This window comes from Anguilla rostrata, chromosome 18 (genome assembly GCF_018555375.3).
Source record: "Anguilla rostrata isolate EN2019 chromosome 18, ASM1855537v3, whole genome shotgun sequence".
Taxonomy (NCBI): Eukaryota; Metazoa; Chordata; class Actinopteri; order Anguilliformes; family Anguillidae; genus Anguilla; species Anguilla rostrata.
This window is the reverse complement of record NC_057950.1, coordinates 6,114,009-6,137,252: the sequence shown is the minus strand read 5'-3', so window position 1 is coordinate 6,137,252 and position 23,244 is coordinate 6,114,009. Positions and strand designations below refer to the sequence as shown.

The 23,244-nt window shown below is 54.8% G+C and overlaps 2 protein-coding genes across 2 annotated transcripts in view; both read left to right on the top strand.

The window, feature by feature from the left end:
• LOC135244538 (inactive ubiquitin carboxyl-terminal hydrolase 54-like) overlaps nucleotides 1–23,244 on the top strand; it is a 71,201-nt gene that overhangs the window by 43,896 nt on the left and 4,061 nt on the right. The window contains exons 5-14 of the mRNA XM_064316906.1: nucleotides 396–488; nucleotides 3,827–3,965; nucleotides 14,890–15,038; nucleotides 16,478–16,646; nucleotides 17,129–17,305; nucleotides 17,722–17,898; nucleotides 18,449–19,031; nucleotides 19,626–19,753; nucleotides 20,311–20,472; nucleotides 21,560–21,679. Coding sequence (XP_064172976.1) covers nucleotides 396–488; nucleotides 3,827–3,965; nucleotides 14,890–15,038; nucleotides 16,478–16,646; nucleotides 17,129–17,305; nucleotides 17,722–17,898; nucleotides 18,449–19,031; nucleotides 19,626–19,753; nucleotides 20,311–20,472; nucleotides 21,560–21,679 — 1,897 coding nt within the window. The remainder of the gene's footprint in view (nucleotides 1–395; nucleotides 489–3,826; nucleotides 3,966–14,889; nucleotides 15,039–16,477; nucleotides 16,647–17,128; nucleotides 17,306–17,721; nucleotides 17,899–18,448; nucleotides 19,032–19,625; nucleotides 19,754–20,310; nucleotides 20,473–21,559; nucleotides 21,680–23,244) is intronic.
• Nucleotides 6,738–12,818, top strand: LOC135245186 (inactive ubiquitin carboxyl-terminal hydrolase 54-like). Its single transcript, XM_064318106.1, has 4 exons — nucleotides 6,738–6,776; nucleotides 7,372–7,545; nucleotides 7,911–7,993; nucleotides 11,540–12,818. Exons 1-4 carry the CDS (start codon nucleotides 6,738–6,740, stop codon nucleotides 11,808–11,810), a joined length of 567 nt encoding a protein of 188 aa, XP_064174176.1. The 3' UTR covers nucleotides 11,811–12,818.

Below are 23,244 nucleotides of genomic sequence, written 5' to 3'. Positions count from 1 at the left end.
TGCCAGATGGATGGTTGGTGTGTGAGTGGGAAGCTGGGCGGGCCACATCTGTTCCACTGCCGCTGCACATCTGGATGTCGCCACGGCAACGTTAATGCCTCCGACTGACGGCCTGCCGACGCAGGCGCCCGCCCGCCATCCCGCGCGTATACCGCTAAATGCAAAAGTATTTGGACAGCGGGTGTGTAGGTACCCTTAAGTTAAAGCTGACTGCCTACACTTTGACCAGTGTTTTATTTCAGATCCAGTGTGCTGGAGCACAGCGCCACAAAACCACAAAAACTGCGTCCCTGTCCCAACGCTCTTTCATTTAACTGCATACACCCCAGTCCGGGCTCGGTCTCGCCCTCGTCTTCGTCCCCCTCCTTAATTTCTTTTTTTCCCCCTTTTGACAGGTCCTCTGGCATCTAGACATCTTCCGCAGGAGTTTCAGGCAGCTGACCACCCACAAGTGCATGGAGGACTCCTGCATATTCTGCGCTCTGAAGGTACGTCCCCGCGTCCCCGCGTCCCCACGCCTCCACGCCTCCACGCCCTGTGCCGTTTCTCACCGCTCTTCTGATGGGCGGCCAACAAATTCAGAGAAATTTTTATTTGTTTATTTCGGCATTGCTTGTATTTTATACGTTTGCTACCCTGGAGACGCGTGACCTAGTTTTCCACGTCAGGGCTGCAGCTCCCCAGCCTGAACGCACACACAGAATTGTGCGATTCCTGGGAGAAATCGGCTCACGGAAGGCAGATCGATTGCCTGGCTGAAAAATGAAACTGTCAAAAGTGCCGCTTCGTGCACGCTCTACTCCGATTGGCTGGGACGGTCGGTCACGACAACCCCACATTGCCAGTAATTAAAAATTGGCAAACTGCAGTGTGCGATTGCAAATTCCTTACTAATAGGCGGATATTATAAAACTAATTTGCTGAATTAGGTGGTTGTGTTTGCAAGCGTTCTCATTCATAACCAAAGAGTTTGTCCAGTGAAGGCGCATCCAGTCTGTTTACACAGCAGAGCATGTAGACCTGTGTGAGTGAACAGTGTTCAGCACAGCCTGATACGATTCAGACCCCTGTGAGTGAGAGGTGTTCAGCCCCTGTGTGAGTGAGAGGTGTTCAGCCCCTGTGTGAGTGAGAGGTGTTCAGCCCCGTGTGTGAGAGAGGTGTTCAGACCTGTGTGTGAGAGAGGTGTTCAGACCTGTGTGTGAGAGAGGTGTTCAGACAGCGATTTATCGAGGTTGAAAGCGAAGAGTCTCAGGGATTTGGGTGCTCTCCATATCAGAGAAGACCTTTAGATTGAATTGCTTCTCAGGCAGATGAATCATTATACATGTAGCAGATTATGACATAATGAATTTTGCAGATCGCCGTGGTGCGATTTAATTGGTGGGCGTGTTTCGGTCCAAAGTGTTCGGCTGTATCGGAGATCAGTCGAAGCTTAATGACTTTTTAATACGCTAACGAGCAGTTAAGGGTCTTCAGTGGAAAGGCCAGCTCTCCCACGTACGGCATCGTGTGGTTTTCATAAAATCAGAAAGAGGAAATTAACTTTATTAGTGCCACTTGACCGACTGACAATTTCTGTGGAATTTGCTGCAAGGTAAACCTTGGAATTCCTGCATTTTCTAAAATTTGTTTATTTTTTTTAATAATGTCTGGAAGCTGTTATTTGCTCTAATGAAACAGTTTCTATTTGCTGACTTTCTTTGCTTTTGAGGCTTTGAGGGAAAGTTTCATCTTGTGGATGTAAACGAACAGAAAAAAAACACTAAACACTTTAAACATGTAAGAGTGGTATTTTTTGGTAGTTGGTTGATGTATTTATTTTACTTGACTGGTGTTTAGTTGGTGCTCTTTACGAGAGTGACTTACGGTACAGACAGAAGTGTGGGGATCGGGGATCGAAGTGCACTAATTACTTAAAGGGGTGAAGTAGAGTCTCAGGAGGGACAGTGAGTGCAAGAAGTGAAGAATTGATGGACAACTTGCCAATTACTGGGGGGAAGAAAAACTACAAAACTACAAACCCAATGAGAACGAACCCACCGTAAATTAACAACAGTGAAGAAGCACGGGCTCTGGGGTCAGAATGCATCCTGCTGAAGCAGTAGACCTGTGCGGGTCCAAGCGATACACCTGCATCTCCCCCCGCAAGTTGGCACAAACAAATGGTAAATGGACTGCATTTATATAGCGCTTTTCTCCAAAGCACTTTACAATTGATGCCTCTCATTCGCCAGAGCAGTTAGGGGTTAGGTGTTTTGCTCAAGGACACTTCGACATGCCCAGGGCGGGGTTTGAACTGGCAACCCTCCGACTGCCAGACAATCGGTCTTACCTCCTGAGCTATGTCGCCCCACAAGGGCGACATACAAGTCAGAAACATCCCGACACTTGGGCTGGGATGCCACACTTTTCCCATAATCCCTCTGACTCCCTGGCTAGCAGTGCTTTCTTTTTTTTTTTTTTGCTTCAAGCGTGAACTGGGTGTATGACCCCCCCCCCCCAATTCCTGGAGGACCCTGGAGGCTACTGGTCTCGTCCCTCTGCTTGTCCTGGGGGGCAGGAAAGAGGGGGTTTGAGAGCAGTATTTAACCCCATAAAAAGGGGTTTAAAGACACTTTTTAATTTTTAATTTTTTAAAGCACCAAATGGTGTCCAAAGAGCCAAAATGGCGGCAGGCTTCCCCTTGGTCCTGAATGCTCTGCCATCGCCACATGCGCGTGGCCCGTTCCCGCCTGATCATCGTCAGCGTCTCTCCCTTAAGTAATCTCCGGACCGTAAGAGCCGTTGTGTGAGGCTCGACATGCAGGTTATTTAAATTTTACGACCTGCGGTTGTTCCCGAGAAGATTGGGTTCAGGGCACTGGGGTGCCTTACATCAGACTTTTATTTACTGGCCTTCAGGGCAAATGTGAGATTGAGATGACATTGTTGTTTTGGGGGGGCAGGGGGTTATAATGGATAGATGGATAGTGAGCTTCAGATTTCACATCAGGTCCATGAAAGTGAATTTTGATGGGCCTTCTTTCTCTCCAAATTTCATGTAGAGCCACAGCGTTGTTGCGTGCGTGTACCTCTCAGAAATATGAGTGTTAAGGCATCGTAAAACTTCAGCTAGTGCTTCTGAAACCGTTTGATTTGATCTGTGAAGAGGGGAGTGGGCTGGGTGATGGTCACTCCTGCTCTAAGTGGGGGGAGGGGGGGTTAATTGGGTATGAAGGGTCAGGGAGGTTCCGTAGAACAGGACCATCAATATCAGCTCAACCTGACCCCCCCCCCATGTATCCGCGCGCTCTCTTGTGATCCACGGGGACGTTTATTAACGGTGTCAATGTTCGGCCATCAAACTTAAGCAGAGACATCCCTCAAGGCCTCGGGTCATTGGCTGGCCATGAATCGGAGGGAAGTGTGACATCACGTAGCGCCTCTGCTTGCCACTTGAGTGGGTGTGAAGGACCTGGGCGGGGCAGGCCCATATTTCACTCCTCACTGCGATGTGCGCAGGCCTCTGTAGAGCCACATTCTCTTCAGTTTAGTAAGAGATGCCACAGCAGGGAGGGGCGGAGGTAGAGAAAGAAGGGGAAGGAAAGGGAGTGAGAGAGAAGAGGGGAGGGGGGCCAGAGACTGAAGGGTGCAGTATGTATGCTTTTTTAAGAACACTTTTGTTCATATTTGGTAGTTTCCTTTACATCCTGACAGATATCAAAAACATTTTAAGCTCTAAGAAAAAAATTTGGTTTCTCTGGCTGCCCCAGACTTCTCTGACTTCATTCAGACTATGAATATGCGCAGTTATACATTACGCACTTGTGCCTGTGTGTTGTTGCAGAGCATCTTTGCGCAGTTCCAGTTCAGCAGCGATAAGGTGCTGCCGTCGGACGCCCTGCGCAGCGCCCTGGCCAAGACCTTCCAGGACGAGCAGCGCTTCCAGCTGGGCATCATGGACGACGCCGCCGAGTGCTTCGTAAGCCCCGCCTCCTCTGCTGACCCCCCCAAAAAAAACACTTCACATTTCAGAGACTTGTGCACATGAAAACAAAACCACATCGACAATGAGCAGCGTCGAGCAAAACGACTCACAAAGCCGCTTCATATTGTGTGTCATGGGGCAGGTATTGTGAGCCAAGATATTTATGCTGAATCTAGATGTACGATACCTTTTTTTAAACCTTTTTTTCCCCCCTCTTATTCATGCTTAAACATGCAGTTCCTGCCACATTTTAATTCAGTTCATGTTAAAACACTGATGTTTTTTATCAGGGAATATAGTAAAGTCCTGAACCAGGTAAATTTCGCCACTCGTTGCTGACTCAGGTAGCGACGGTACTTTTTTGTTGCCGTTGCTCTCCCACGTCGCTACCGGTCTCGCACCTCTCTCCGCACCTCACGCCGTTGGGGGCGGGGTTAAGGTGCTGGTCTCAGGCTGTTAGGGGCGGGGTTAAGGTGCTGGTCTCAGGCTGTTAGGGGCGGGGTTAAGGTGCTGGTCTCAGGCTGTTAGGGGCGGGGTTAAGGTGCTGGTCTCAGGCTGTTAGGGGCGGGGTTAAGGTGCTGGTCTCAGGCTGTTAGGGGCGGGGTTAAGGTCCTGGCTCTTGCCGTGGGGGTGGGGTTAAGGTGCTGGTCTCAGGCTGTTAGGGGCGGGGTTAAGGTGCTGGTCTCAGGCTGTTAGGGGTGGGGTTAAGGTGCTGGTCTCACGCCGTTAGGGGCGGGGTTAAGGTCCTGGGCTCTGCCGTTGGGGCGGGGTTAAGGTGCTGGTCTCAGGCTGTTAGGGGCGGGGTTAAGGTGCTGGTCTCAGGCTGTTAGGGGCGGGGTTAAGGTGCTGGTCTCAGGCCGTTAGGGGCGGGGTTAAGGTCCCGGGCTCACGCCGTTAGGGGGCGGGGTTAAAGTGGCTGTGCTTTTGCTGGGCGGTGCTGGCGGTTCTGTGGGAGGAACAGCAGGGCTGCCAGATGGTGCGATATCCTGGTCGAGGGTCATTCTTGCTGCTCTCATCAGAATTTGGGTGACTCATGAGACAAGCTGGTGCCTGTGCCAGGCAGTATGGCGAGTTGAACGTGTACACACACACACACATGCGAGCCCGTCACGCGACCCACACACCACGACGGGTATAACGCACACACACATGCGCAATCCCCCCACTGCCGTGGGCCCGCGGTACTAACGGCCTGGCTCAGCTGTAGCCGGACATACAACGAGCCACGTCCCTAACGGCTTAGTGACGTCACAGCCGCCTAGCGTCACCAGTCCCGACAGCCACGCACAGCATTAGGGAAACGAGCAGGTCACACACAATCTGCTACTTAGACTGAAGCAGGACATGCGTCGACAGAACACGCAGCATGCACACACACAGTACGTATGCTGTATTGCACATTCAAGCTGCTACACACAAATTGGTGCAGCCAAGACTGGCGCCGTGTACACACACGACACCACACACACGCACGTTCTGTGACTAACACACACACACACGTGCGCACTCGCCCGTGTACACACACGACACACACACGCACGTGTATAAACACACACATACTGTAATTATCCTATATTTCCCTCTCTCACTGTCTCGCTGTGGGGCCCTGCGGGTCAGTTTGTTATACTGGGGGCTTCTGGCTCAAAGCTGCGAGGCCCTGGCCTTACAGTTACTGGATTAGCCCGATCGCTCCCTTATATCTGTGCTTATTTGTGATCGATACACAGCCGCTCATATTGCTGCCCTGTGCCCAGTACAGTCCTTAGCGCAATGCATTATGGGAAACGAGCAGGTGTACATTATACAGTAATTAAGTCATAATTAGATCAGTGAAGTCAGGGGAATGGTTTGCGACCAAAACGATCTGGCACGTCAGTCCTTTAACAGTTAGCTAGTACGCTGTTATTTTTCTTTTTTTAAAATCTTCCAACGCGTTAATTTATTAAACAAACTTTGGCTGGCAGCCAAAGACTGGCGCTGCTGCGCGTTAGTGCTCTTATTTAGGATCCCACTCCTCGTTTAGCTGCCGCCATGTTCTGCTGACTGTGGAAACATCCGATAAACTGCAGGTTGGCTTTTGATGCTACGGACTGAAGATTTGTGGTGACAGATGCTATGCATTTAAAGCATTTAAGGTTTATTGTAGAAGTCTCAACTCTGTGGTTTATCTGTGTTTCTCTGCGAAACCCTAGAGTTGCAGTCCCTAATTGTGGTTTAGTGGTCCGACCGCAACCTGAACTTGGAGACCCTTTGTATAAACCCATTAAACGTGCCCAGTACTGTCTCCATTATTGGCTTGTACAGCTTCATTTCTCAATTTGTGTGCACTTTTCATCTTACAAATGAAAAATGTGAACATGTTGACCGGGGTCATTTAATAGCCACATTTCATCTACATCAAACCCTTAGAAGCTGATTTTTGCTAAAATTGTTTGTGTTAGGATTGGGGACTGAGTTGTGACCCTGGGACAGTGTGTTTGGGGCCTTGAAACGCTTTAGCTGGTAGCACAGGAAGTGTGGGAACCCTTCTCTGAGTCACTTGTTTCGAGAATTGAGCGTAGAGGAGCTGGAGCGGCTAACCGTTTAGCCTTCCGGCTGCGTTCATTAACCAAAATAAATAAATAAATGTGCTGGATGGAGGACGTCTGTGTTGGCTGTGGCTGTATAGGCCTCAGGACCCCCTAAGCGTGTTTTGTGTCGGGACCTATAACGTGATCGATCGCTGTAGGTCCCCGCTGTGACGGAATCAAACGCTCCTGATGAAATATACATGTCCCCGCTCCCCGCTGAGCTGCTCCTGCTCACACCGGTGTGACGCGCGCTCTGGGAGTGAAACATGAATGAGGAGTGTGGCTGTGCAGTCCCCCCTGCTGTATACACACACACACACTCACACACACACATATACACGCACCCTCGCACACACACACACACACACGCACGCGCACGCACACACTCACATGCACACGCACGCGCACACTCACACTCACACACACATGCACACACACGCACACTCACACACATACACACACGCACACTCACACTCACACACACACTCTCGCACACACTCACACGCACACACGCACACACACATGCACGCACATGCAGACACACACACACGCACACACACATGCACACACACACACACACACACACACACTCTCGCACACACGCGCACATGCAGACACACACACATGCACGCACACACATTCACTCTCTCACACACACACACAAGACACATGCACACCCATACACACACACACTCACACACATGCACACACACACACACACACACACACACACTCACATGCACACACAAACACACACACATTGTCTATCCCTCTCTCACACACACACACGCTGGCAGGCGTATTTGCAGGAGTAATGATCCCTGACTCCTGCAGGAGAACATCCTGATGAGGATCCACTTCCACATCTCTGCCGAGAGCAAGGAGGACATCTGTACCGCCAAGCACTGCATCCCGCACCAGAAGTTCGCCATGACGCTCTTTGAGCAGGTAGGCCCCACCATGACGCTCTTTGAGCAGGTAGGCCCCGCCATGACGCTGTTTGAGCAGGTAGGCCCCGCACCAGAAGTTCACCATGACGCTGTTTGATCAGGTATAGGGGCGACATAGCTCAGGAGGTAAGACCGATTGTCTGGTAGTCGGAGGGTTGCCGGTTCAAACCCCGCCCTGGGCATGTCGAAGTGTAATTGAGCAAGACACCTAACCCCTAACCCCTAACTGCCTGCGAATGAGAGCATCAATTGTAAGCGCTTTGGATAAGCGCTATAAAGCAGTCCATTACCTCTTTACCATTAGGTAGGCCCCAGTTAGGCCTTAAAGAATAAGTTGGAACATAATGGCGAGCCTCCTGAAATAGCACGACACCCTGTTTTTGGGGAGCGGACCCAGCCTGACCAGCCCTCGTTACCTTTCAGTGCGTCTGCAGCAGCTGCGGTGCCACGTCGGACCCCCTGCCCTTCATTCAGATGGTGCACTACATCTCCACCACCTCCCTCTGGTAAGACCTGGGACACCGCTTGGGGGCGGGGTGGGTGGGATGAGGTCACTGCTTAGGGGCGGGGTGGGAGTGATGAGGTCACAACTTGGGGACGGGGTTGGTGTTATGAGGTCACCACTTATGGGTGGGGTTGGAGGGATAAGGTCACAGCTTGCAGGTGGGATTGAAGGGATGAGGTCAACGCTTGGGGCCCGGGTTGGTGGGATGAGATCACCAATTGAGTTGCTGGGGAAAACGGGCGACCAGGTTGGTAGAGGAGGCCCATCCCAAGCGATTCCGAGCTGAAATGTACACCCGGGCGGACGCGTGTTCAGAGCCCGTGTTCCGGACTGATAGGAAGTGGCAAATGGAGCGATCATTTCACCCTTACGGCCTGACGGTAAATACAGGCTAAATGACTTCCTGACCTTCCTGCCTCACGTAAACGTTTCAGAGGAGAGGAAGGTTCGTTTGGGACACGGGGGTGGGTCGGGGCGCCGAGGGGCGCCACAGATTCCACCGCCGTTGAAGAACGGGGCGCGACCCCGAAGCCTTTACTCCTCCCCCTCGGGACCGAGCAGCCTTCGCCTCCTCTTGCCCGAGTCGATGAAACGACGTTAGCTAGCCGAGCTCAAAGCTGCTAAATGAGCGTGCGGCGCTGGGTGAATATTCTGTCGCCTAGAAACCAGTAATAGACCTTTTCATCACAGGTTATTAGCTGTCATTGTGCCTATCTGGGCTGGGGGTGGGGAGGGGGGGCTGCCCTTGAGCTCAGATGAATCATGTGCCCCCCGCCCCCCCCCCCCCCTTGTGGTGGGGAGGGTAAACGGTTGGCGGAGGGGGTGCGCACGCTGCCCGTAGGCGCCTGGCGATGCCTGCAGCCACTGAGGTCTAGAGCAGGACAGGTCCCCATTAGTTATGTCTGACAGGAGTGTGTGTTAGGTCCCCATTAGTTACGCATGACTGAAGTGTGTGTTCGGTCCCCATTAGTTATGTGTGACAGGAGTGTGTTAATGTGCAGGAGCAGGGTCTGTTTGTGACACGCCGTTCACTGAGCTCATGGCCCCAAATGCAAATGAGACGACTTCTCTGTCACCACAGACAGACCGATCCCAGCCTACGCAGTGATGCATGTACACACAACACACACTCACACACAAAACACGTACACACATGCATACACGCGCGCGCACACACACACTTGCATACGCACGCACACATGCACACACGCACGTACACCCATGCGCACACACACATACACACAGTGTGCAGTGAGCTCATAGCTCTGAGCCTGTAAGGTGTGCAGAATGGGACTGAGAGCTGGTGTGGCCTCCCTGGGGAGCCGGATGCAGGCCTAGCTGGCTGTGCCGCAGCGTAGCCGCACTAAAGATCCACACTGAAGATCCACACTGTGTTTGGTGGGGTCAGGTGGGGTAGGGTGGGCTGGAGTGTGTGGTGCCTGTGGGGTGGGCTGGAGTGTGTGGTGCCTGTGGGGTGGGCTGGAGTGTTTGGTGCCTATGGGATGGGCTGGAGTGTGTGGTACATGTGGGGTGGGCTGGAGTGTGTGGTACCTGTGGGGTGGGGTGGGGTGTGTGGTGCCTGTGGGGTGGGCTGGAGTGTGTGGTGCCTGTGGGGTTGGGGTGAGGTTGGAGTAGGCTGAGTGTGTGGTGCCGTGAGGTGGGTGAGGTGAGTAGGCTGAGTGTGTGGTACCTGTGGGGTGGGGTGAGGATGGACTGTGCTGGGCTGTCTGAGCCACACCTCTCCGCTCTGGCTGTGAAGCTCGATGGCGGGTTGGTGCAGTGGAGCGGGACAGAGCTGTGCAGACTGAGCACTGTTGCTGGGTAATTACCCGCAAACACGAGGAGCTGTACAGTCACACACGCAGCACCACATCCCGCCCCTCACACACACACACACCACACACACACACACCACACACACACCTCACACACACACATCTCTCTCTCTCACACACACACACCCACACACACACACACTCTCTCACACACACACACACTCTCACACACACACACACTCTCTCACACACACACACACTCACACACACACACACTCACACACACACACTGCTGCAAGGCGCTCTAACTCTCCCCTGCTATGCGTCCGATGCAGCAGGAGCCGGGAGAGGAGAGGAGCTCAGGAGCGTCTTCGTCCTGCAGCACTCTGAGCTACGCAAGCAGCCGCAGCTCCTGCCTGCTTCCTCAAGGACGTCCCTGCCGTCCTTACAAACCCCCCCCCCCCCCCCCTTAACGCCCCCCCACTCCGCACAGTCAAACGGACCTGGCCAGGGGAAAGCAAAGCGTCCCATCGCACCGCTAACACAGAGGTTCACACACTTAGCGGTTTTCCCCACCCGCAGGGCACTGAGCCCGAGTTAGCCTAGCAGCCTCTCCCCGCCGTGTTAATGCGTAATGTGCGCTGAAAGCCGCGCACGGGTAGGTGTGCGCCGACAGCATGTATAATGTAGGACAGAAGCGCCTTTTACAATCGTCTCCAGGGGAAACCGTATCACCACCGGGTGAGAAAACAACACAGTTTTCAGCGCGTCGGGACAGGGCCCGCGTGGACCTGCGCGATCGCTCTGCCCGAAAAACACACCCCCCCCTGCCACTGGACCGGTTCCAGAGGGCCACTTGCTGCTGACAGGGGCCCATCCACGCAGGACCAGGCCGCCAGTCCACCCCGTGGGCGGGGCCAGCCGTGCGACGGCGGCCACTGATTGGCACGTGCTGAGCGCGGTCACTGGAGAGTCTTAATCAGCCGCTCGCCCCCCTCGCTGAGTCACTCTGACGCTGGCGAGGCGGTGTGCGGTGGGCGTCGCTCGCTCTGCTCTGGGGGGGGCACAGAACGGCGGTGTGGGGTGGCAGTGGGTGGCAGAGGCGGTGGCGGAGGTGGCGTGGGGGCGATTGCGATTGTGATTGATGGGAAGGTCTTTATCGCTGTTTGTTTTGTGCACAGAAATGTTGCCGTGAATCACCCTCCTCCTCCATCACTGCAACGGTCACATTAAAAACAGAGCAGTGATATTATAAAAGACGAGTGAGGAGGGGAGGTACTCAGCCGTAGCGTCTCATCCAGCCCTGGTGTGTAATCGGCTGTCGTCCGCACTGCGGCCTGCAGTTACAGTCTAAAGGACATGGCTGCTCGTGAATGGCCTGTTATGAGTCAGAGCGGGTGATCTCACTGCCCGGCCACCGGTGTTCCCGCAGGTGTTTGTTTATTAGGAACTGTGGTGGCTGTGGGTTATGGGCCAGCAGACAGCGATGGGGCTGAGGGTGGGGAGGTGGGGGGGTGGGGTGGGGGGTGATGATGAGAGTGAAGCAGGTGACTGGTTGTGTGTAACTGTAGCATGTAAGTGAAGTTGTGGGTGACTGAAGCTGGTGAGTATAGTTGTGGGTGACTGTGAAGCAGATGTGTGGAGCTGTGGGAGACGGTGAAGCAGTTGACTGTAGGTGACTGAAGCAGGTGGTTGTGGGTGACGTTCGGTCCGATGGCGGTGGCGGTGCCCTGATGGTAAAATGGCGGCCTCTCTGTCCCGTTGCTCTGCAGTAACCAGGCCATCCGCATGCTGGAGTGCCGGGAGAAGCCCACGCCGGACATGTTCGGAGAGCTGCTCCGCAACGCCAGCACCATGGGGGACCTGCGCAACTGCCCGGTGAGCCTGCCCCGCCGTCGCCACGGCGACTCGCCCCTGCAGCCCCCCTACCGTACCTTACCCTACCTAACCCTAACCCTATCTCACCCTACTCTACCATACCCTACCGTAACCTGCTGTACCCTACCGTACCCTACCCTGCCCTACCATAGCCTGCCTACCTAACCCTAACCCTACCCTACCATACCCTGCTTTACCAAACCTTATCCTACCCTACCCTAACTCACCCTACCCTACCCTACCTTACCCTATCCTACCTCACCCTACCCTACCCTATCTCTCCCTACCCTACCTCACCCTAACCCTACCCTACTCTACCCTGCTTTACCCTAACTCACCCTGCCCTACCCTACCCTATCTCACCTCACGCACAACTGTGTCCCTGTTCATGTTCCGTCAGTTCAATCAGTCTTTAGTGTGGACAGCCAAGTTATTTCCCTGAGTGAGCTGCTTTCTGAGATACCGTATTTAGCACCTTCACATTCCTCCGCTCGGTCTCCTTTGGAGCGGTTGAGCTAGCGAGCGGTGTGATGAAGTGGAGAGAGAGTCGGACTCAGAACGGGGCGGGTTCGAAGCGCGCCGAGACGCGTCCTCTGTGCAACAGGTGGGCCGGCTTGTTTACCGCGATGCCGCCACCGGCAGCAGAAGCCGCGGGTGAGTCAAAGCCGGGGCAGAGAGAGGCGGACCGGCTGCTGGGGGGGGGGGGAGTGGGGACCGGCTGCTCCTGGCACACGCGGCGCGGAGAGAGAGAGAGAGAGAGAGAGAGAGAGGCAGCCGCTCTGCCAGCATGGCCCTGGCGTATGCTCTCCACCGCGCGTGTGAAAAGCATCGCGGGGGCGCGGTCCGGAGCGCGGTGGCGGCGGCCTGCCGGAGCGCGGGGGGGGGGGGGCCGGAATGCTAATGGCGGGACGGCCGCAAAGAAGAAGGGGGCCTTTGTGAAGAGGGGGCCTGGGAACGGCCACCCCCCCAATACAAACACCCCCCTCGCTGCACCATGGCAACGCTGACCATCAGGCCCATGAAAAGCTTTTTTCACCAATGGCCTGAGGGCCTAAAGACTCGCATATTACCCTGCACCGGCTCAGGCCACTTTGACCTTGACAGCTCCCCAAGGTCAAACAGCCACCATATAGTGATCTCTAAATGTAGCTCTCCCCTTTGGTATCCTGACTGTTCAACTCACACATCGCCTTTGCATCCAGTCTCTTCAGTTGTAGGTTTTTGCATTAAATTGGATGACTGCATATATAGCCTTATCCACTACAGTCCTCTCATTGCCAGCAGTTAGGTAGGTGTTTGCTCAGGACATTGACATCCCAGGGGAGTTGAACCGCAACCTCGATGGAAGCTTACGATTAAAGTGATATTCCTTGTGTTAGTGGATAGTTAATCTGGAAACAGAGAAGGTGGTGTGATGTTGGGAACTGGAGACTGGTTTAAGACCGTTTGAAAGCGTCAGCTGTTTTTGGTCGGCGTCCCGGGACTGTGGTGAGGCTGGCCGTGGGAAGACGCCGCGCCGCCGTTGTGAGGGGGAACCCGCCTCTGTTTACGGGGAGTTTGGCCCGCGCTTAATCCCTGCCTGTCACAGGCCGTCACCGAACCGGGCCAAATACCCCGCCCCCCTTTCACCGGACCGGGCCAAATACCCCGCCCCCCTTTCACCGGACCGGGCCAAATACACCCCCTTCCCCCCCAAATCACCCCCACGGACCGGGCCAAATACACCCCCCCACGACCGGCCAAATACCGCCCCTCACGACGGGCCAAATACACCCCCTTACCGACCGGCTAAATACCCTCCCCCACCCCGGTTTCTCGGAAAACACAAAGCGCAAGTGCTTCCTCCCCGGGGCCACAGGGTCGCCGTGGCATTCACCTGCCAAAGCTCCACCCCCCCCTGACGGACCCCGCGGAATGTTCCAGAAGCTTTGAGCGGGACGGGCTAGCCCATCTCCCTTACGCACTGCACTTAGCATTCTGCTTTGCTTACCGTACGCTCTCTCTGTGTACAGGAAGTGTTGTCATATCCTGTGCAGTTGGTGTTGTGTGTGGGAAAGTTGTATTGATAGAACATTAGATTGTGATGATTTGTTTTGCCCTGTGTGTGTGGAGGAGGCGCTTGCATGATCACCCTAATTGCCCCAGAGGGCGGGTCAGAGTCGTATTGAATTGAATATCGTTTTTCAGTTCTGCGGTTTGTGTGGTCGTGATGCAGTCAGAGGTCTGAAGACGGTGGTCACCCCCTTGATGTCATCACTGGATGTCATTATTGGGCGTGTGTGGGAGCTCAGAAGTGTGTGGATTATTGAAGTGTGTGGGCATGTATGTGTGTGTAGCACTGGGAAAAAAACAGTGATGTAATGTGCTGTTTTTTCTCTCTCTCTCTCCCTCCCTCCCTCTCTCTCTCTCTCTCCCTCCCCCCCTCTCTCCCTCCCTCCCCCCCCCTCTCAGGCTAGCTGATGTCGTGTGAGAATCCTAGACTCACATCGGCTGGTGTGACTCAGACCACCCCTGATTGGCGAGGCGATCACAGCCTGGCACGCCTGCGCTGGGAGACGTGGACCACTCCCCACGTCCTCCGCCCCTCCCAAACCGCGCCACTCCCACCAGCCGGGTCGCATCTCCACCTGCGTACCTGGGCGATGTAAGGACCAGCCCCCCCCCAAACCCGCCAGTCGCGTTCACCCACACCGCCTGCACCGGGCCCGCCCTCCCCAAACCCCCTCGCCCGTCCGGTCGCAGAGAGAACCTGAGCTTGTGACTGAGAGGGAAGCTAAGGGGAGCCTCGCGCATCGCGCCGGGTCAGCTAGCTCCTCCTGACCTGCAGAGGGCGCCACTCTGTGTCCGCACGCCGCCGCGTTTCGAGAGCGCTCTCCGCCGTGTTTCCGGGCCGTGCGTGTAACGGGACCGCGGGAGGGGCGCTACGCTCGCGGGCCGCGGGGGCGGAAGTCCTGGCGAGGAGATGCGCCGCACAGAGAGCTTTAAGGACACGCGAACACACACACGTTTAGAACATGGCCCTTTCAGCCCAATGGAGCCTCTTTCCGTTTCCATGGCAGCGCTCCAAAAATAGCTTTATGACAGCGCGACAGCGGCTTCCAGTGTTCAGGCGCACTGAGCTGCGGTGGCTTTGGTGTTCAGCCGTAATGAGGGGGGCTGGCTGGGTTCTTGAGGACAAGTCAGCAGGGGGGCCCGTCACTGTGCTGGGATGATGATGACTCTGTGCCCTCTCTCCCCCCCCCAGCTTTCTACAGAGTGACGGAGGACAAGGCCAGGCAGTCGGAGCTCTACCTGGTGGGCATGGTGTGCTACTACGGCAAGCACTACTCCACCTTCTTCTTCCAGACCAAGATCCGCAGGTGGATGTACTTCGACGACGCCCACGTCAAGGAGGTAAGCGGGGGCAGCTCTTGGGTGTGTGTGTGCGCGTGTGTCGGTGTGTGTGTGTGTGTGCGTGCGCGTGTGTGTGCTTGCTGTGGATTGCATCTCATCCTTGAACAGTGCTAGGGTTCCCTCAGGAATGAATCATCCATTGTGTGTGCTTCCCCCCCCTGCTGCTTGTCGCTGTGAATCTCTCTGACCCCCCTGGTGGTAGAGACGTATCAGCCTGCGGTGTGCTCGTCTGGTAGCACCTCCCCTTGTGATTCGGTGGAGGTCTTGCTAACCTACTTAAGAGCTTGGTTTGGGTCGGACTGTAATGCGTTATTAGCTAGGAGTGTATGGGATGTAATGGAGTGTTTCAGTTGGGTTTGTAGCATGGTTTTAATGGACCGTTCGGTAGAGGTGTAATGGTTTAATTGGGTATTGGGCAGAGGTGTAATGGGGTATTGGGTAGAGGTGTAATGGGGTTTAATGAGCTGTAATGGGGTGTAATGGCTGTAATGGGGTTTAATGGGGTATTGGTAGAGTGTAATGGAGGTTTGTAGAGTGTAATGGGGTTTAATGGGGTATTGGGTAGAGGTGTAATGGGGTTAATGAGAGCTGTAATGGGGTATAATGGGGTATTGGTGAGTGTAATGGGTATGGGTAGCTAAATGGGGATGGTGGGTAATAGGTGTGGTTTTTGAGAGGTGTAGTTAGGCTTTTAATTTAATGGGGCAGTGGGTATAGCTGTAGTGCAGATAGGGGTTGGTGGCTTGCGCAGGGCTGTGTTGCTGCATTGCAAACAGGGCTTTAATGTGATAATGGGCTGGCTGCCCTGGATCAGGCCCAGTGCAAACAAAGCAGCTTTTTCACCTCTCTGAAAGGCCGGCATGTGAGCCATAGAGCTTCCATTGCGGTGGCAGAAAACAAGGAAATCCCTCCTTTGTTTTAGCCCCTACCGAACGGGAGGGCGTGGCGTGGGGTGGGGGGGCAGGGGCACGTGCGGCCAATGAGAAAGCAGCACCACACTGATGCTGTGTTCAGAGACCCCCACACACACACACACACACACACACACACACACACACACTCACACACACACACACACACACACACACCCTGGACGCAGTCTGCTCTGATTGAACGGGACCGGTGGATCCTCCCGTCAGAGCCTGACTCAGTGGGTCGGCGGGTGGGAGTGGAATCCGTTCTGTTTCGGACAGAAACTGCCTCTCCTAAAACTGGAAAAAAAAAAAACCCCAAACTGGGTGTGTACCGCATCCCACGCTGCGACTACATAACCTCACTCGCCGGGCTCTGTTTTTCACATCTGACGCACGTCGTCGTCCGCGAGCTCGTCCTTTCGAAAGGCGGCGGCCGAAGGTCGAGGATCTCGGTTTGAGAGAGCTCTTCCAGCGCGGTCTCTCGGTCCTGCTCTTCAGCCGCGCTCCTGGTTCTCCTCCCGGCAGATCGGGCCCAAGTGGAAGGACGTGGTGTCCCGGTGCATCAAGGGCCACTACCAGCCCCTGCTGCTGCTCTACGCTGACCCCCGGGGGACGCCCGTGTCGGTGCAGGACCTGCCCACCCACCTGGACCTGCGGCACTACAACAAGGCCTACTACGACAGCGAGGACTCGGGTACGACGCGGGGGGTTTGGGCGTACGGTGGGAGGAGCCGTCGCGTACTCTCTGACGTGAACCAGTCATCGTACTTTGTGGCGGAGGGCAAATTCTTTTTATTGGCTGAGTTAAAGTTGATGATTGGCAGCTCATTGTAGCTCCACCTATTATGGGTTTTATAGCATTATGCGCAAACAGCTCAGCCACAGAAGTGATAGTAGAGGGGCTAAGGGCTGGTTGCTAACAACACTACAGGGAGGCTGCATGGTGTAGAGGTTAAAAGAGTTTGCCCTGTGTCTCAGAGGCTGCCAGTTTAATTCCTAGGTGAGGCACTGCTGTCGTACCCTTGAACAATATGCTTAACCTGAATAGCTTCAGCAAGATATCTAGCTGTAAAATGGACATTGAGGTAAACATTGTCTATATGTTTATAAAACTCTCAGGTATTCAGTTTTCTGCCTTTTTTTTGTTTCTTCTTTCTCCTAATTTCCTGTGTCCAGGCCGGGAGCCGTCCATCTCCAGCGACACCCGGACGGACTCGTCGACGGACAGCTACACGTACAAGCACTCGCACTCGCACCACGAGTCCATGGTCAGCCACTTCTCCTCCGACTCGCAGGGCACGGTCATCTGTAACCCCGACGACACGGCCTCGCAGAGCAGCGTGGAGACCGCAGGTACCCGCCCGCCCCACACACTGACCCCCCTGGGACTCCATTACCCATAACCCCCCTCCCTTCCCCCACACCTGTCACCGTCTGATGACATCATCATCCCACACCACACTCAGGTTGGACTCCATTACCCATAACCTCCCTCCATAACCCCCCTCCCTCCCCCCACACACGTCGCCATCTTATGACGTCATCATCCCACACCGCTCTCAGGTTGGACTCCATTACCCATAACCCCCCTCCCTTCCCCACACACATCACCGTCTGATGACATCGTCATCCCAACCCCTCAGGGTGGACTCCATTACCCATAACCCCCCCTCCCTTCCCCCCACACACGTCGCCGTCTGATGACATCATCATCCCGCACCCCGCTCTCAGGCCGGGCCGTGACCTCTTGGCTGTCTCTCGTTGTTAAGGGCCAGGGACGGACAGTGAGCCGGCGCAGCGGCCGGCGCCCAGGAAAGGCGGGACTTTGGACAGGAAGGGCGGGGCCGGGGACAGAAAGCGGAGCTCTAGCCGGCCGCGGCGCTTTGAGGAGCGGGGCCGCGCCCCTAAGGCGGACGAGGCGTCCTCCGCCGGCTACCACAGCGAGGGTAGGGAGCGCGCCCCGAGCCCCCTCTGTGTTTAGATAGCAAACACCCCGCCAGTGAGCCCAGCTCTCGCCCGCACGCAGAGCTGGAGCCGCCGCTCGGCAGACGCTAGCGGCTGCGCTCAGATGAGGGTAATGTCAGTTGACAGCGTAGCTGATTGGCACGCTGTGGCTCGCCCGAGGGCTCACTCTCTTCTGGCTCTGTTGATGTCCATTTGCATTGCATTTCCATCGTCCTGTGATATCCATCACTCTGTCAGCTCTGATGAAGACGCGCTGTGCTCAGGAAGAGCTAATTCTCTCCTGCTCTCTCATTTTCTCCTTCTGTCTTCCTCTATTTCTCTCATTTCTTTGCCCCCCTCCTATGTAACTTTCTCCCTACCTCCCTCCCTCACCCCTCTTCTCTCTCCATCTCTTGCTTTTACCCTCTCTTCTCTCTTCTCCCCCTCCTATCTTTCCTCTCCCCCTCCCTCTCTCCCTCTCTCCCCTCTCTCTCCTCTCCCCCTCTCTCCCTCTCCATCTCTCTCTCTCCTCTCCCTCTCCCCCCCCCTCAGGTGAGACTCTGAAGGAGCAGCAGGTCCCCGCGCGGGGACTCAAACCCACGTCCAGCCGGCTGAAGGAGTTCAAGGAGACCATGAGCAACATCATCCACAGCCGCCCGCTCTCCGCCTCCAGCCTGGGGCTGGGTGGGCGGGAGTGCCCCCCCCGGGCGCGGGACTGGGACGTGGAGAGCACCAGCAGCGAGTCCAAGTCCAGCTCCTCCGGGGGGCGCTACAGGCCCGCGTGGAAGCCCAGGCGGGAGGCCCTGAACATCGACAGCATCTTCAGCCGCCGGCAGGCCGGCTACAGCCCGCTGGGCTCCGCCCCCCTGGTGGAGGACGCCGACGCGGCGGGGGCGGGGTCAGGGGCGGGGGCGGGGGCCGGGACGGGCACGACGGCGTCCGGGACGAGGACGGGCACAGGCGTGGGCACGGGGGCGGGGGCAGGGGCAGGAGGGCGATCCCGGACCCTCCCCCCGCCCCAGCCCCGCCTCATTCAGAGGATGGAGAGCGGCTACGAGAGCAGCGAGAGGAACAGCAGCAGCCCCGTCAGCCTGGACACGCCCCTGAGCGAGAGCTCCTGTCCCGGGGCGCACAGGTACCACACACGCACTATGCCACACACACTCATAAGTACGCACACACCACACACCATACTGCATCTCATTAACAGTACATACTCACTTATACACTACATACACACTTATACAGTACATACTCATTTATACAGTACATACTCACTTATACAGTACATACTCATTTATACAGTACATACACTTACACTACATACACACTTATACAGTACATACTCATTTATACAGTACATACTTATACACTACATACACACTTATACAGTACATACTCATTTATACAGTGCATACTTATACACTACATACACACTTATACAGTACATATTCATGTATACAGTACATACTCACTTACACTTACTTACACACACTTTGAGACAGATGCAGTGCACAGTGTACTTAGGATTTGTGTGTTTGTGTCTCAGTTGAGTCAGTTGGCTGTATTAAATATTTTAACAGCGATGGTAATAGTCCCCCAGATGAATTCATTACGACTCTAAGTTTAGACGCCTGGAGAAGCCAGTTCAGTGAGCTGTTGAGTGACAGACAGTGCTCATGTGATTGCTCCCCCCCCCTCTCCCTCCCTCTCTCTCTCCCTCCCTCAGGGACGCGGGGTCCCGGAAGCATTTTGGCCCTGGCCCGTCCTGGCGCAGCGTGCCCAAATCCAAAAGCAGCAGCGCCCTTCTGCAGGACCTGAAAACATCGACCCGGGGCAGCAGCCACCTCAGCCTGGGTACGCTGTGTGTGTGTGTGTGTGTGTGTGTGTCTGTCACAGTGTGTGTGTGTGTGCACGAGTGTGTGTGTGTGTGTGTGCACGAGTGTGTGTGTGTGTCTGTCTGTCACAGTGTGTGTGTGTCTGTCTGTCACAGTGTGTGTGTGTGTGTGTGTGTGTCTGTCACAGTGTGTGTGTGTGTGTGTGCACGAGTGTGTGTGTGTGTGTTTGTGTGTGCACGAGTGTGTGTCTGCACGTCTGCGTGTGTGTGTGCGCGCGTGTTTCTTGGTCTGTGTGTGTGTGTCTCTGTCTGGTTGTGTCTGTGTGTGTCTCTCTTTGTGTACACAGCCAGAGACAGGCCTGTCAGGTCAAACACAGTGTTAGGGTGTGTTCGGGTTACTCTATTTATCAGTGTGTGCGTAGCGCAATATGATATGTACTTGTACATACCTCGTATCCTCTTCCTGCTAAGTCTTGTGATGCTGGTGCGTGTGTGTGTGCGTATGTGTGACGTGTGTCTGTGTGTGTGCGTATGTGTGACGCGTGTCCGTCCGTGTGTGTGTGTGTTTGTTCCTCAGGCGGGGAAGGCCGCAGCGAGCTGGACGAGCTGCAGGAGGAGGTGACCCGTCGGGCCAAGGAGCAGGAGCTGCAGAGGAAGAAGGAGAAGGAGAAGGAGGCGGCCATGGGCTTCAACCCCCGGCCCAGCAAGTTCATGGACCTGGACGAGCTGCAGAACCAGGGTAACGAGAGCGGCCTCCTCTGCTCTCCACACGGGGGGTTTCACACACAGGCCTTACTGTGTGTGTGTGGGACAGGGCACTGGGGTCCTGTGTGTGTGTGTGCCTGTGTGTACGAGGGTATGTGTGTGCATGTGCATCTGTGTGTGTATGGGGTGTGTGTGTGTGTGTATGGGGGTGTGTGTGTGTGCCGTGTGTGTAGTGTGGGTTTTGTGTGTATTGGGGTGTGTGTGTATGGGTGGTTGCATCATTGGGGGTGTGTGTATGGGGTGGTGTGTGGTGTGTTGTGTAGTATGTGGGTGTGTGTGTGGTGTGTGTGTGTTGTGTATAGGGTGTGTGTGTGTGTGTGTGCGTGGTAAGGGGTGGGGGTTGAAAGGGGTGTGTGTGTGGGCCATGGGCAGGGTGCTTGGATAGCCATGGGTGTGCCAGCTGGGCTGCAGAGGAAGCACAGCTGCCCTCTGAAAGGTCTAAGCTGACTTGCCTGGGCAATGCCGACTGAGCCGTGGAATGGGGAGGGTTTGGGGTGGCTGTGGCCGTGAGGCGGAGTGTTTAGAATGTTGTTGTTTTTTTTCTGACCTGCGTGATCTTGTGTGAGATCCCGCCCCCTCGTCAGTGAGGTCGGCCCAAGGTGTGCTGCCGACTGCTCTGTGTGGGTTCTGGGAGCGCTATTAACACACACAGGAAGACACGTACACAAGCAAGCAGTACACATGTCATACACACACACGCATACAAATCTACATGCAACCATGTCCAACACACACAATGTACGCACGCACTTTCCCACACAAACACAAATCTACATGCGCATGAATCATCACAACACCAATGTAACATCAACCCCCCACCCACCCAACACTCACACACAGACCCATAAACTCACACACCACACTACAACAATCACACACACACATTACCACACAAAACGCAGCGGGTGTGTCGCAGGCTTGTGCAGTGCTGGGATTTCTGGGATTGCTAGTCCTCCAGGGTCGGGTCGGGTCGGGGCAGGGGTTGGGCGTGTGCTTCGCGCCGGGCCGGGCGGGGCGGTGTCCCCTGTTCTAAGCCCCTCCCCCCGCTGTGTCGTCCGCAGGGAAGGGGGACGGCTTTGAGCAGTGCCTCCATGAGGCCGATGCGCTCCTAGAGCAGTCCCTGCAGCTGGAGCAGGCCGACGACATGGCCGCCGCCCTCTCAGTGTGTAACCAAGCTGTGTGTAAGTAAGCCTAACCTGCCTCTGCCTGCGCTCCCTTACTACCGCCTCTAACTGTCCGTCCGTCCGTCCGTCCGTCTGTCTGCTTGTCTATCCGTCTGTCTGTTCGTCAGTCTGTCTCTCTGTCCGTCTGTCCATCTGTCCGTCTGTCTGTGTCCCTCTCTGTTCTGCTTCCCTGCGACCCGGCCTCAAATTCACACCCTGCTCCAGACTTTTCTCCCTCCCTCCCCCAGCGCTGAAATTTGGAATTGGGATGTTCTGAAATGACCCTCGCTCTCAGCCCTTTCGGCTCCGGTGCTGTGCGATTGGGCGCCGGTCCGTGGGAAAGCTGTCCGTCTCGTCCGAAAACCTCACAGAGAGCGAGGAGGAGGCGGAGCCTTAGAGTCAGATCTGTAAATCTGTAAACTTCCTGCTCTTTTTATTCCCGAGCATTAGTAGGGGCAAATAGCCCTGAATCACTGATGATGTGGAACGATTTTGGCCCGTCTGAATCCAAGACTGTGTTTCTGATATTGGGTAAGGTCACCAGCCCTCAGTGTGAATTTGACCCCAAACACTGAGAGGAGCGGGAGTCTCAGAGCTGTTTACCCGTTGCTGTGGTTACCAGGCAGCCTGCTGGCCAACCCTCCAGCAAAGGGGGAGGTGGGGCATGTGACTGACAGCTGCAACACCCAATCCAAATGCTGCTAGCCCTCTTCTGACTCCGCCCTCTTCTAGCTGTTGCTCCCAAAATGCGCTATTTTCTGTCATCCGCACCGCAGGAAGGATCCTGCACCCTGGCAGAGGGTCGGGATCCTGGATGCGGTTTTGCGGTTAAGCAAAGCAACTGTCCTCTCTCTCTCTCTCTCTCGCTCTCTCTCACTCTCTCCAGGGCATGAAATGAACTTCTTCACCCACTGGCCAGAGTGGCTCGTGGATTCTGAAATTACCAGCCATTGTTTTTACGTTATCAGCTGCATTACCTTCTACAGTGTTACACAACCTGGTTGGTTACCTGCCAAATTGGCTGCTAGAGTAGAAAATCTTATCAGCCTCAATCAAAATTTCACTTGCATTTGGCTGGTGACAGGTGTTAATCTCATACCCTGTCTCTCTCACTCTGTCTCTCTACCTCTCTCTCTGTCTTTCTGTCTCTTTCTTTCCTTTTCTATCTTTCTCTGCATTCCTGTTGTGAGCGCTGTTTCTGTCTGCCTGCCTGCCTGCCTGTCTGTCTGTCTTTGCACAAAACTCTGTGTACCTGGGCACTCCTGATCTTCTCACAGAGGAAGTTCCTTCCTGTTTTGCAGCACGGTGACACTTTACTGTACCACCCGATCCTCTTGTCTGTGCACACTACCCTGTGTGTGTACCTCACTGTTCCTCAGTCTGCAGCCAGTTCACTTTCAGAGTTTGGTAGACAAATAAAAGGTGGCGTTAGAGAATATTTATTTGGATTCTCTGTCTCAGTATTGCTTTGTTACCTGAGATTCCAAGACCACAAAGTGTTTGTTGAAAAATACCATATAAAGACTTCAGAGGTCGAGAGAAAATAGGCTAGTAAAAGCTCGCTTTTAACCTTTTTTTAGTTT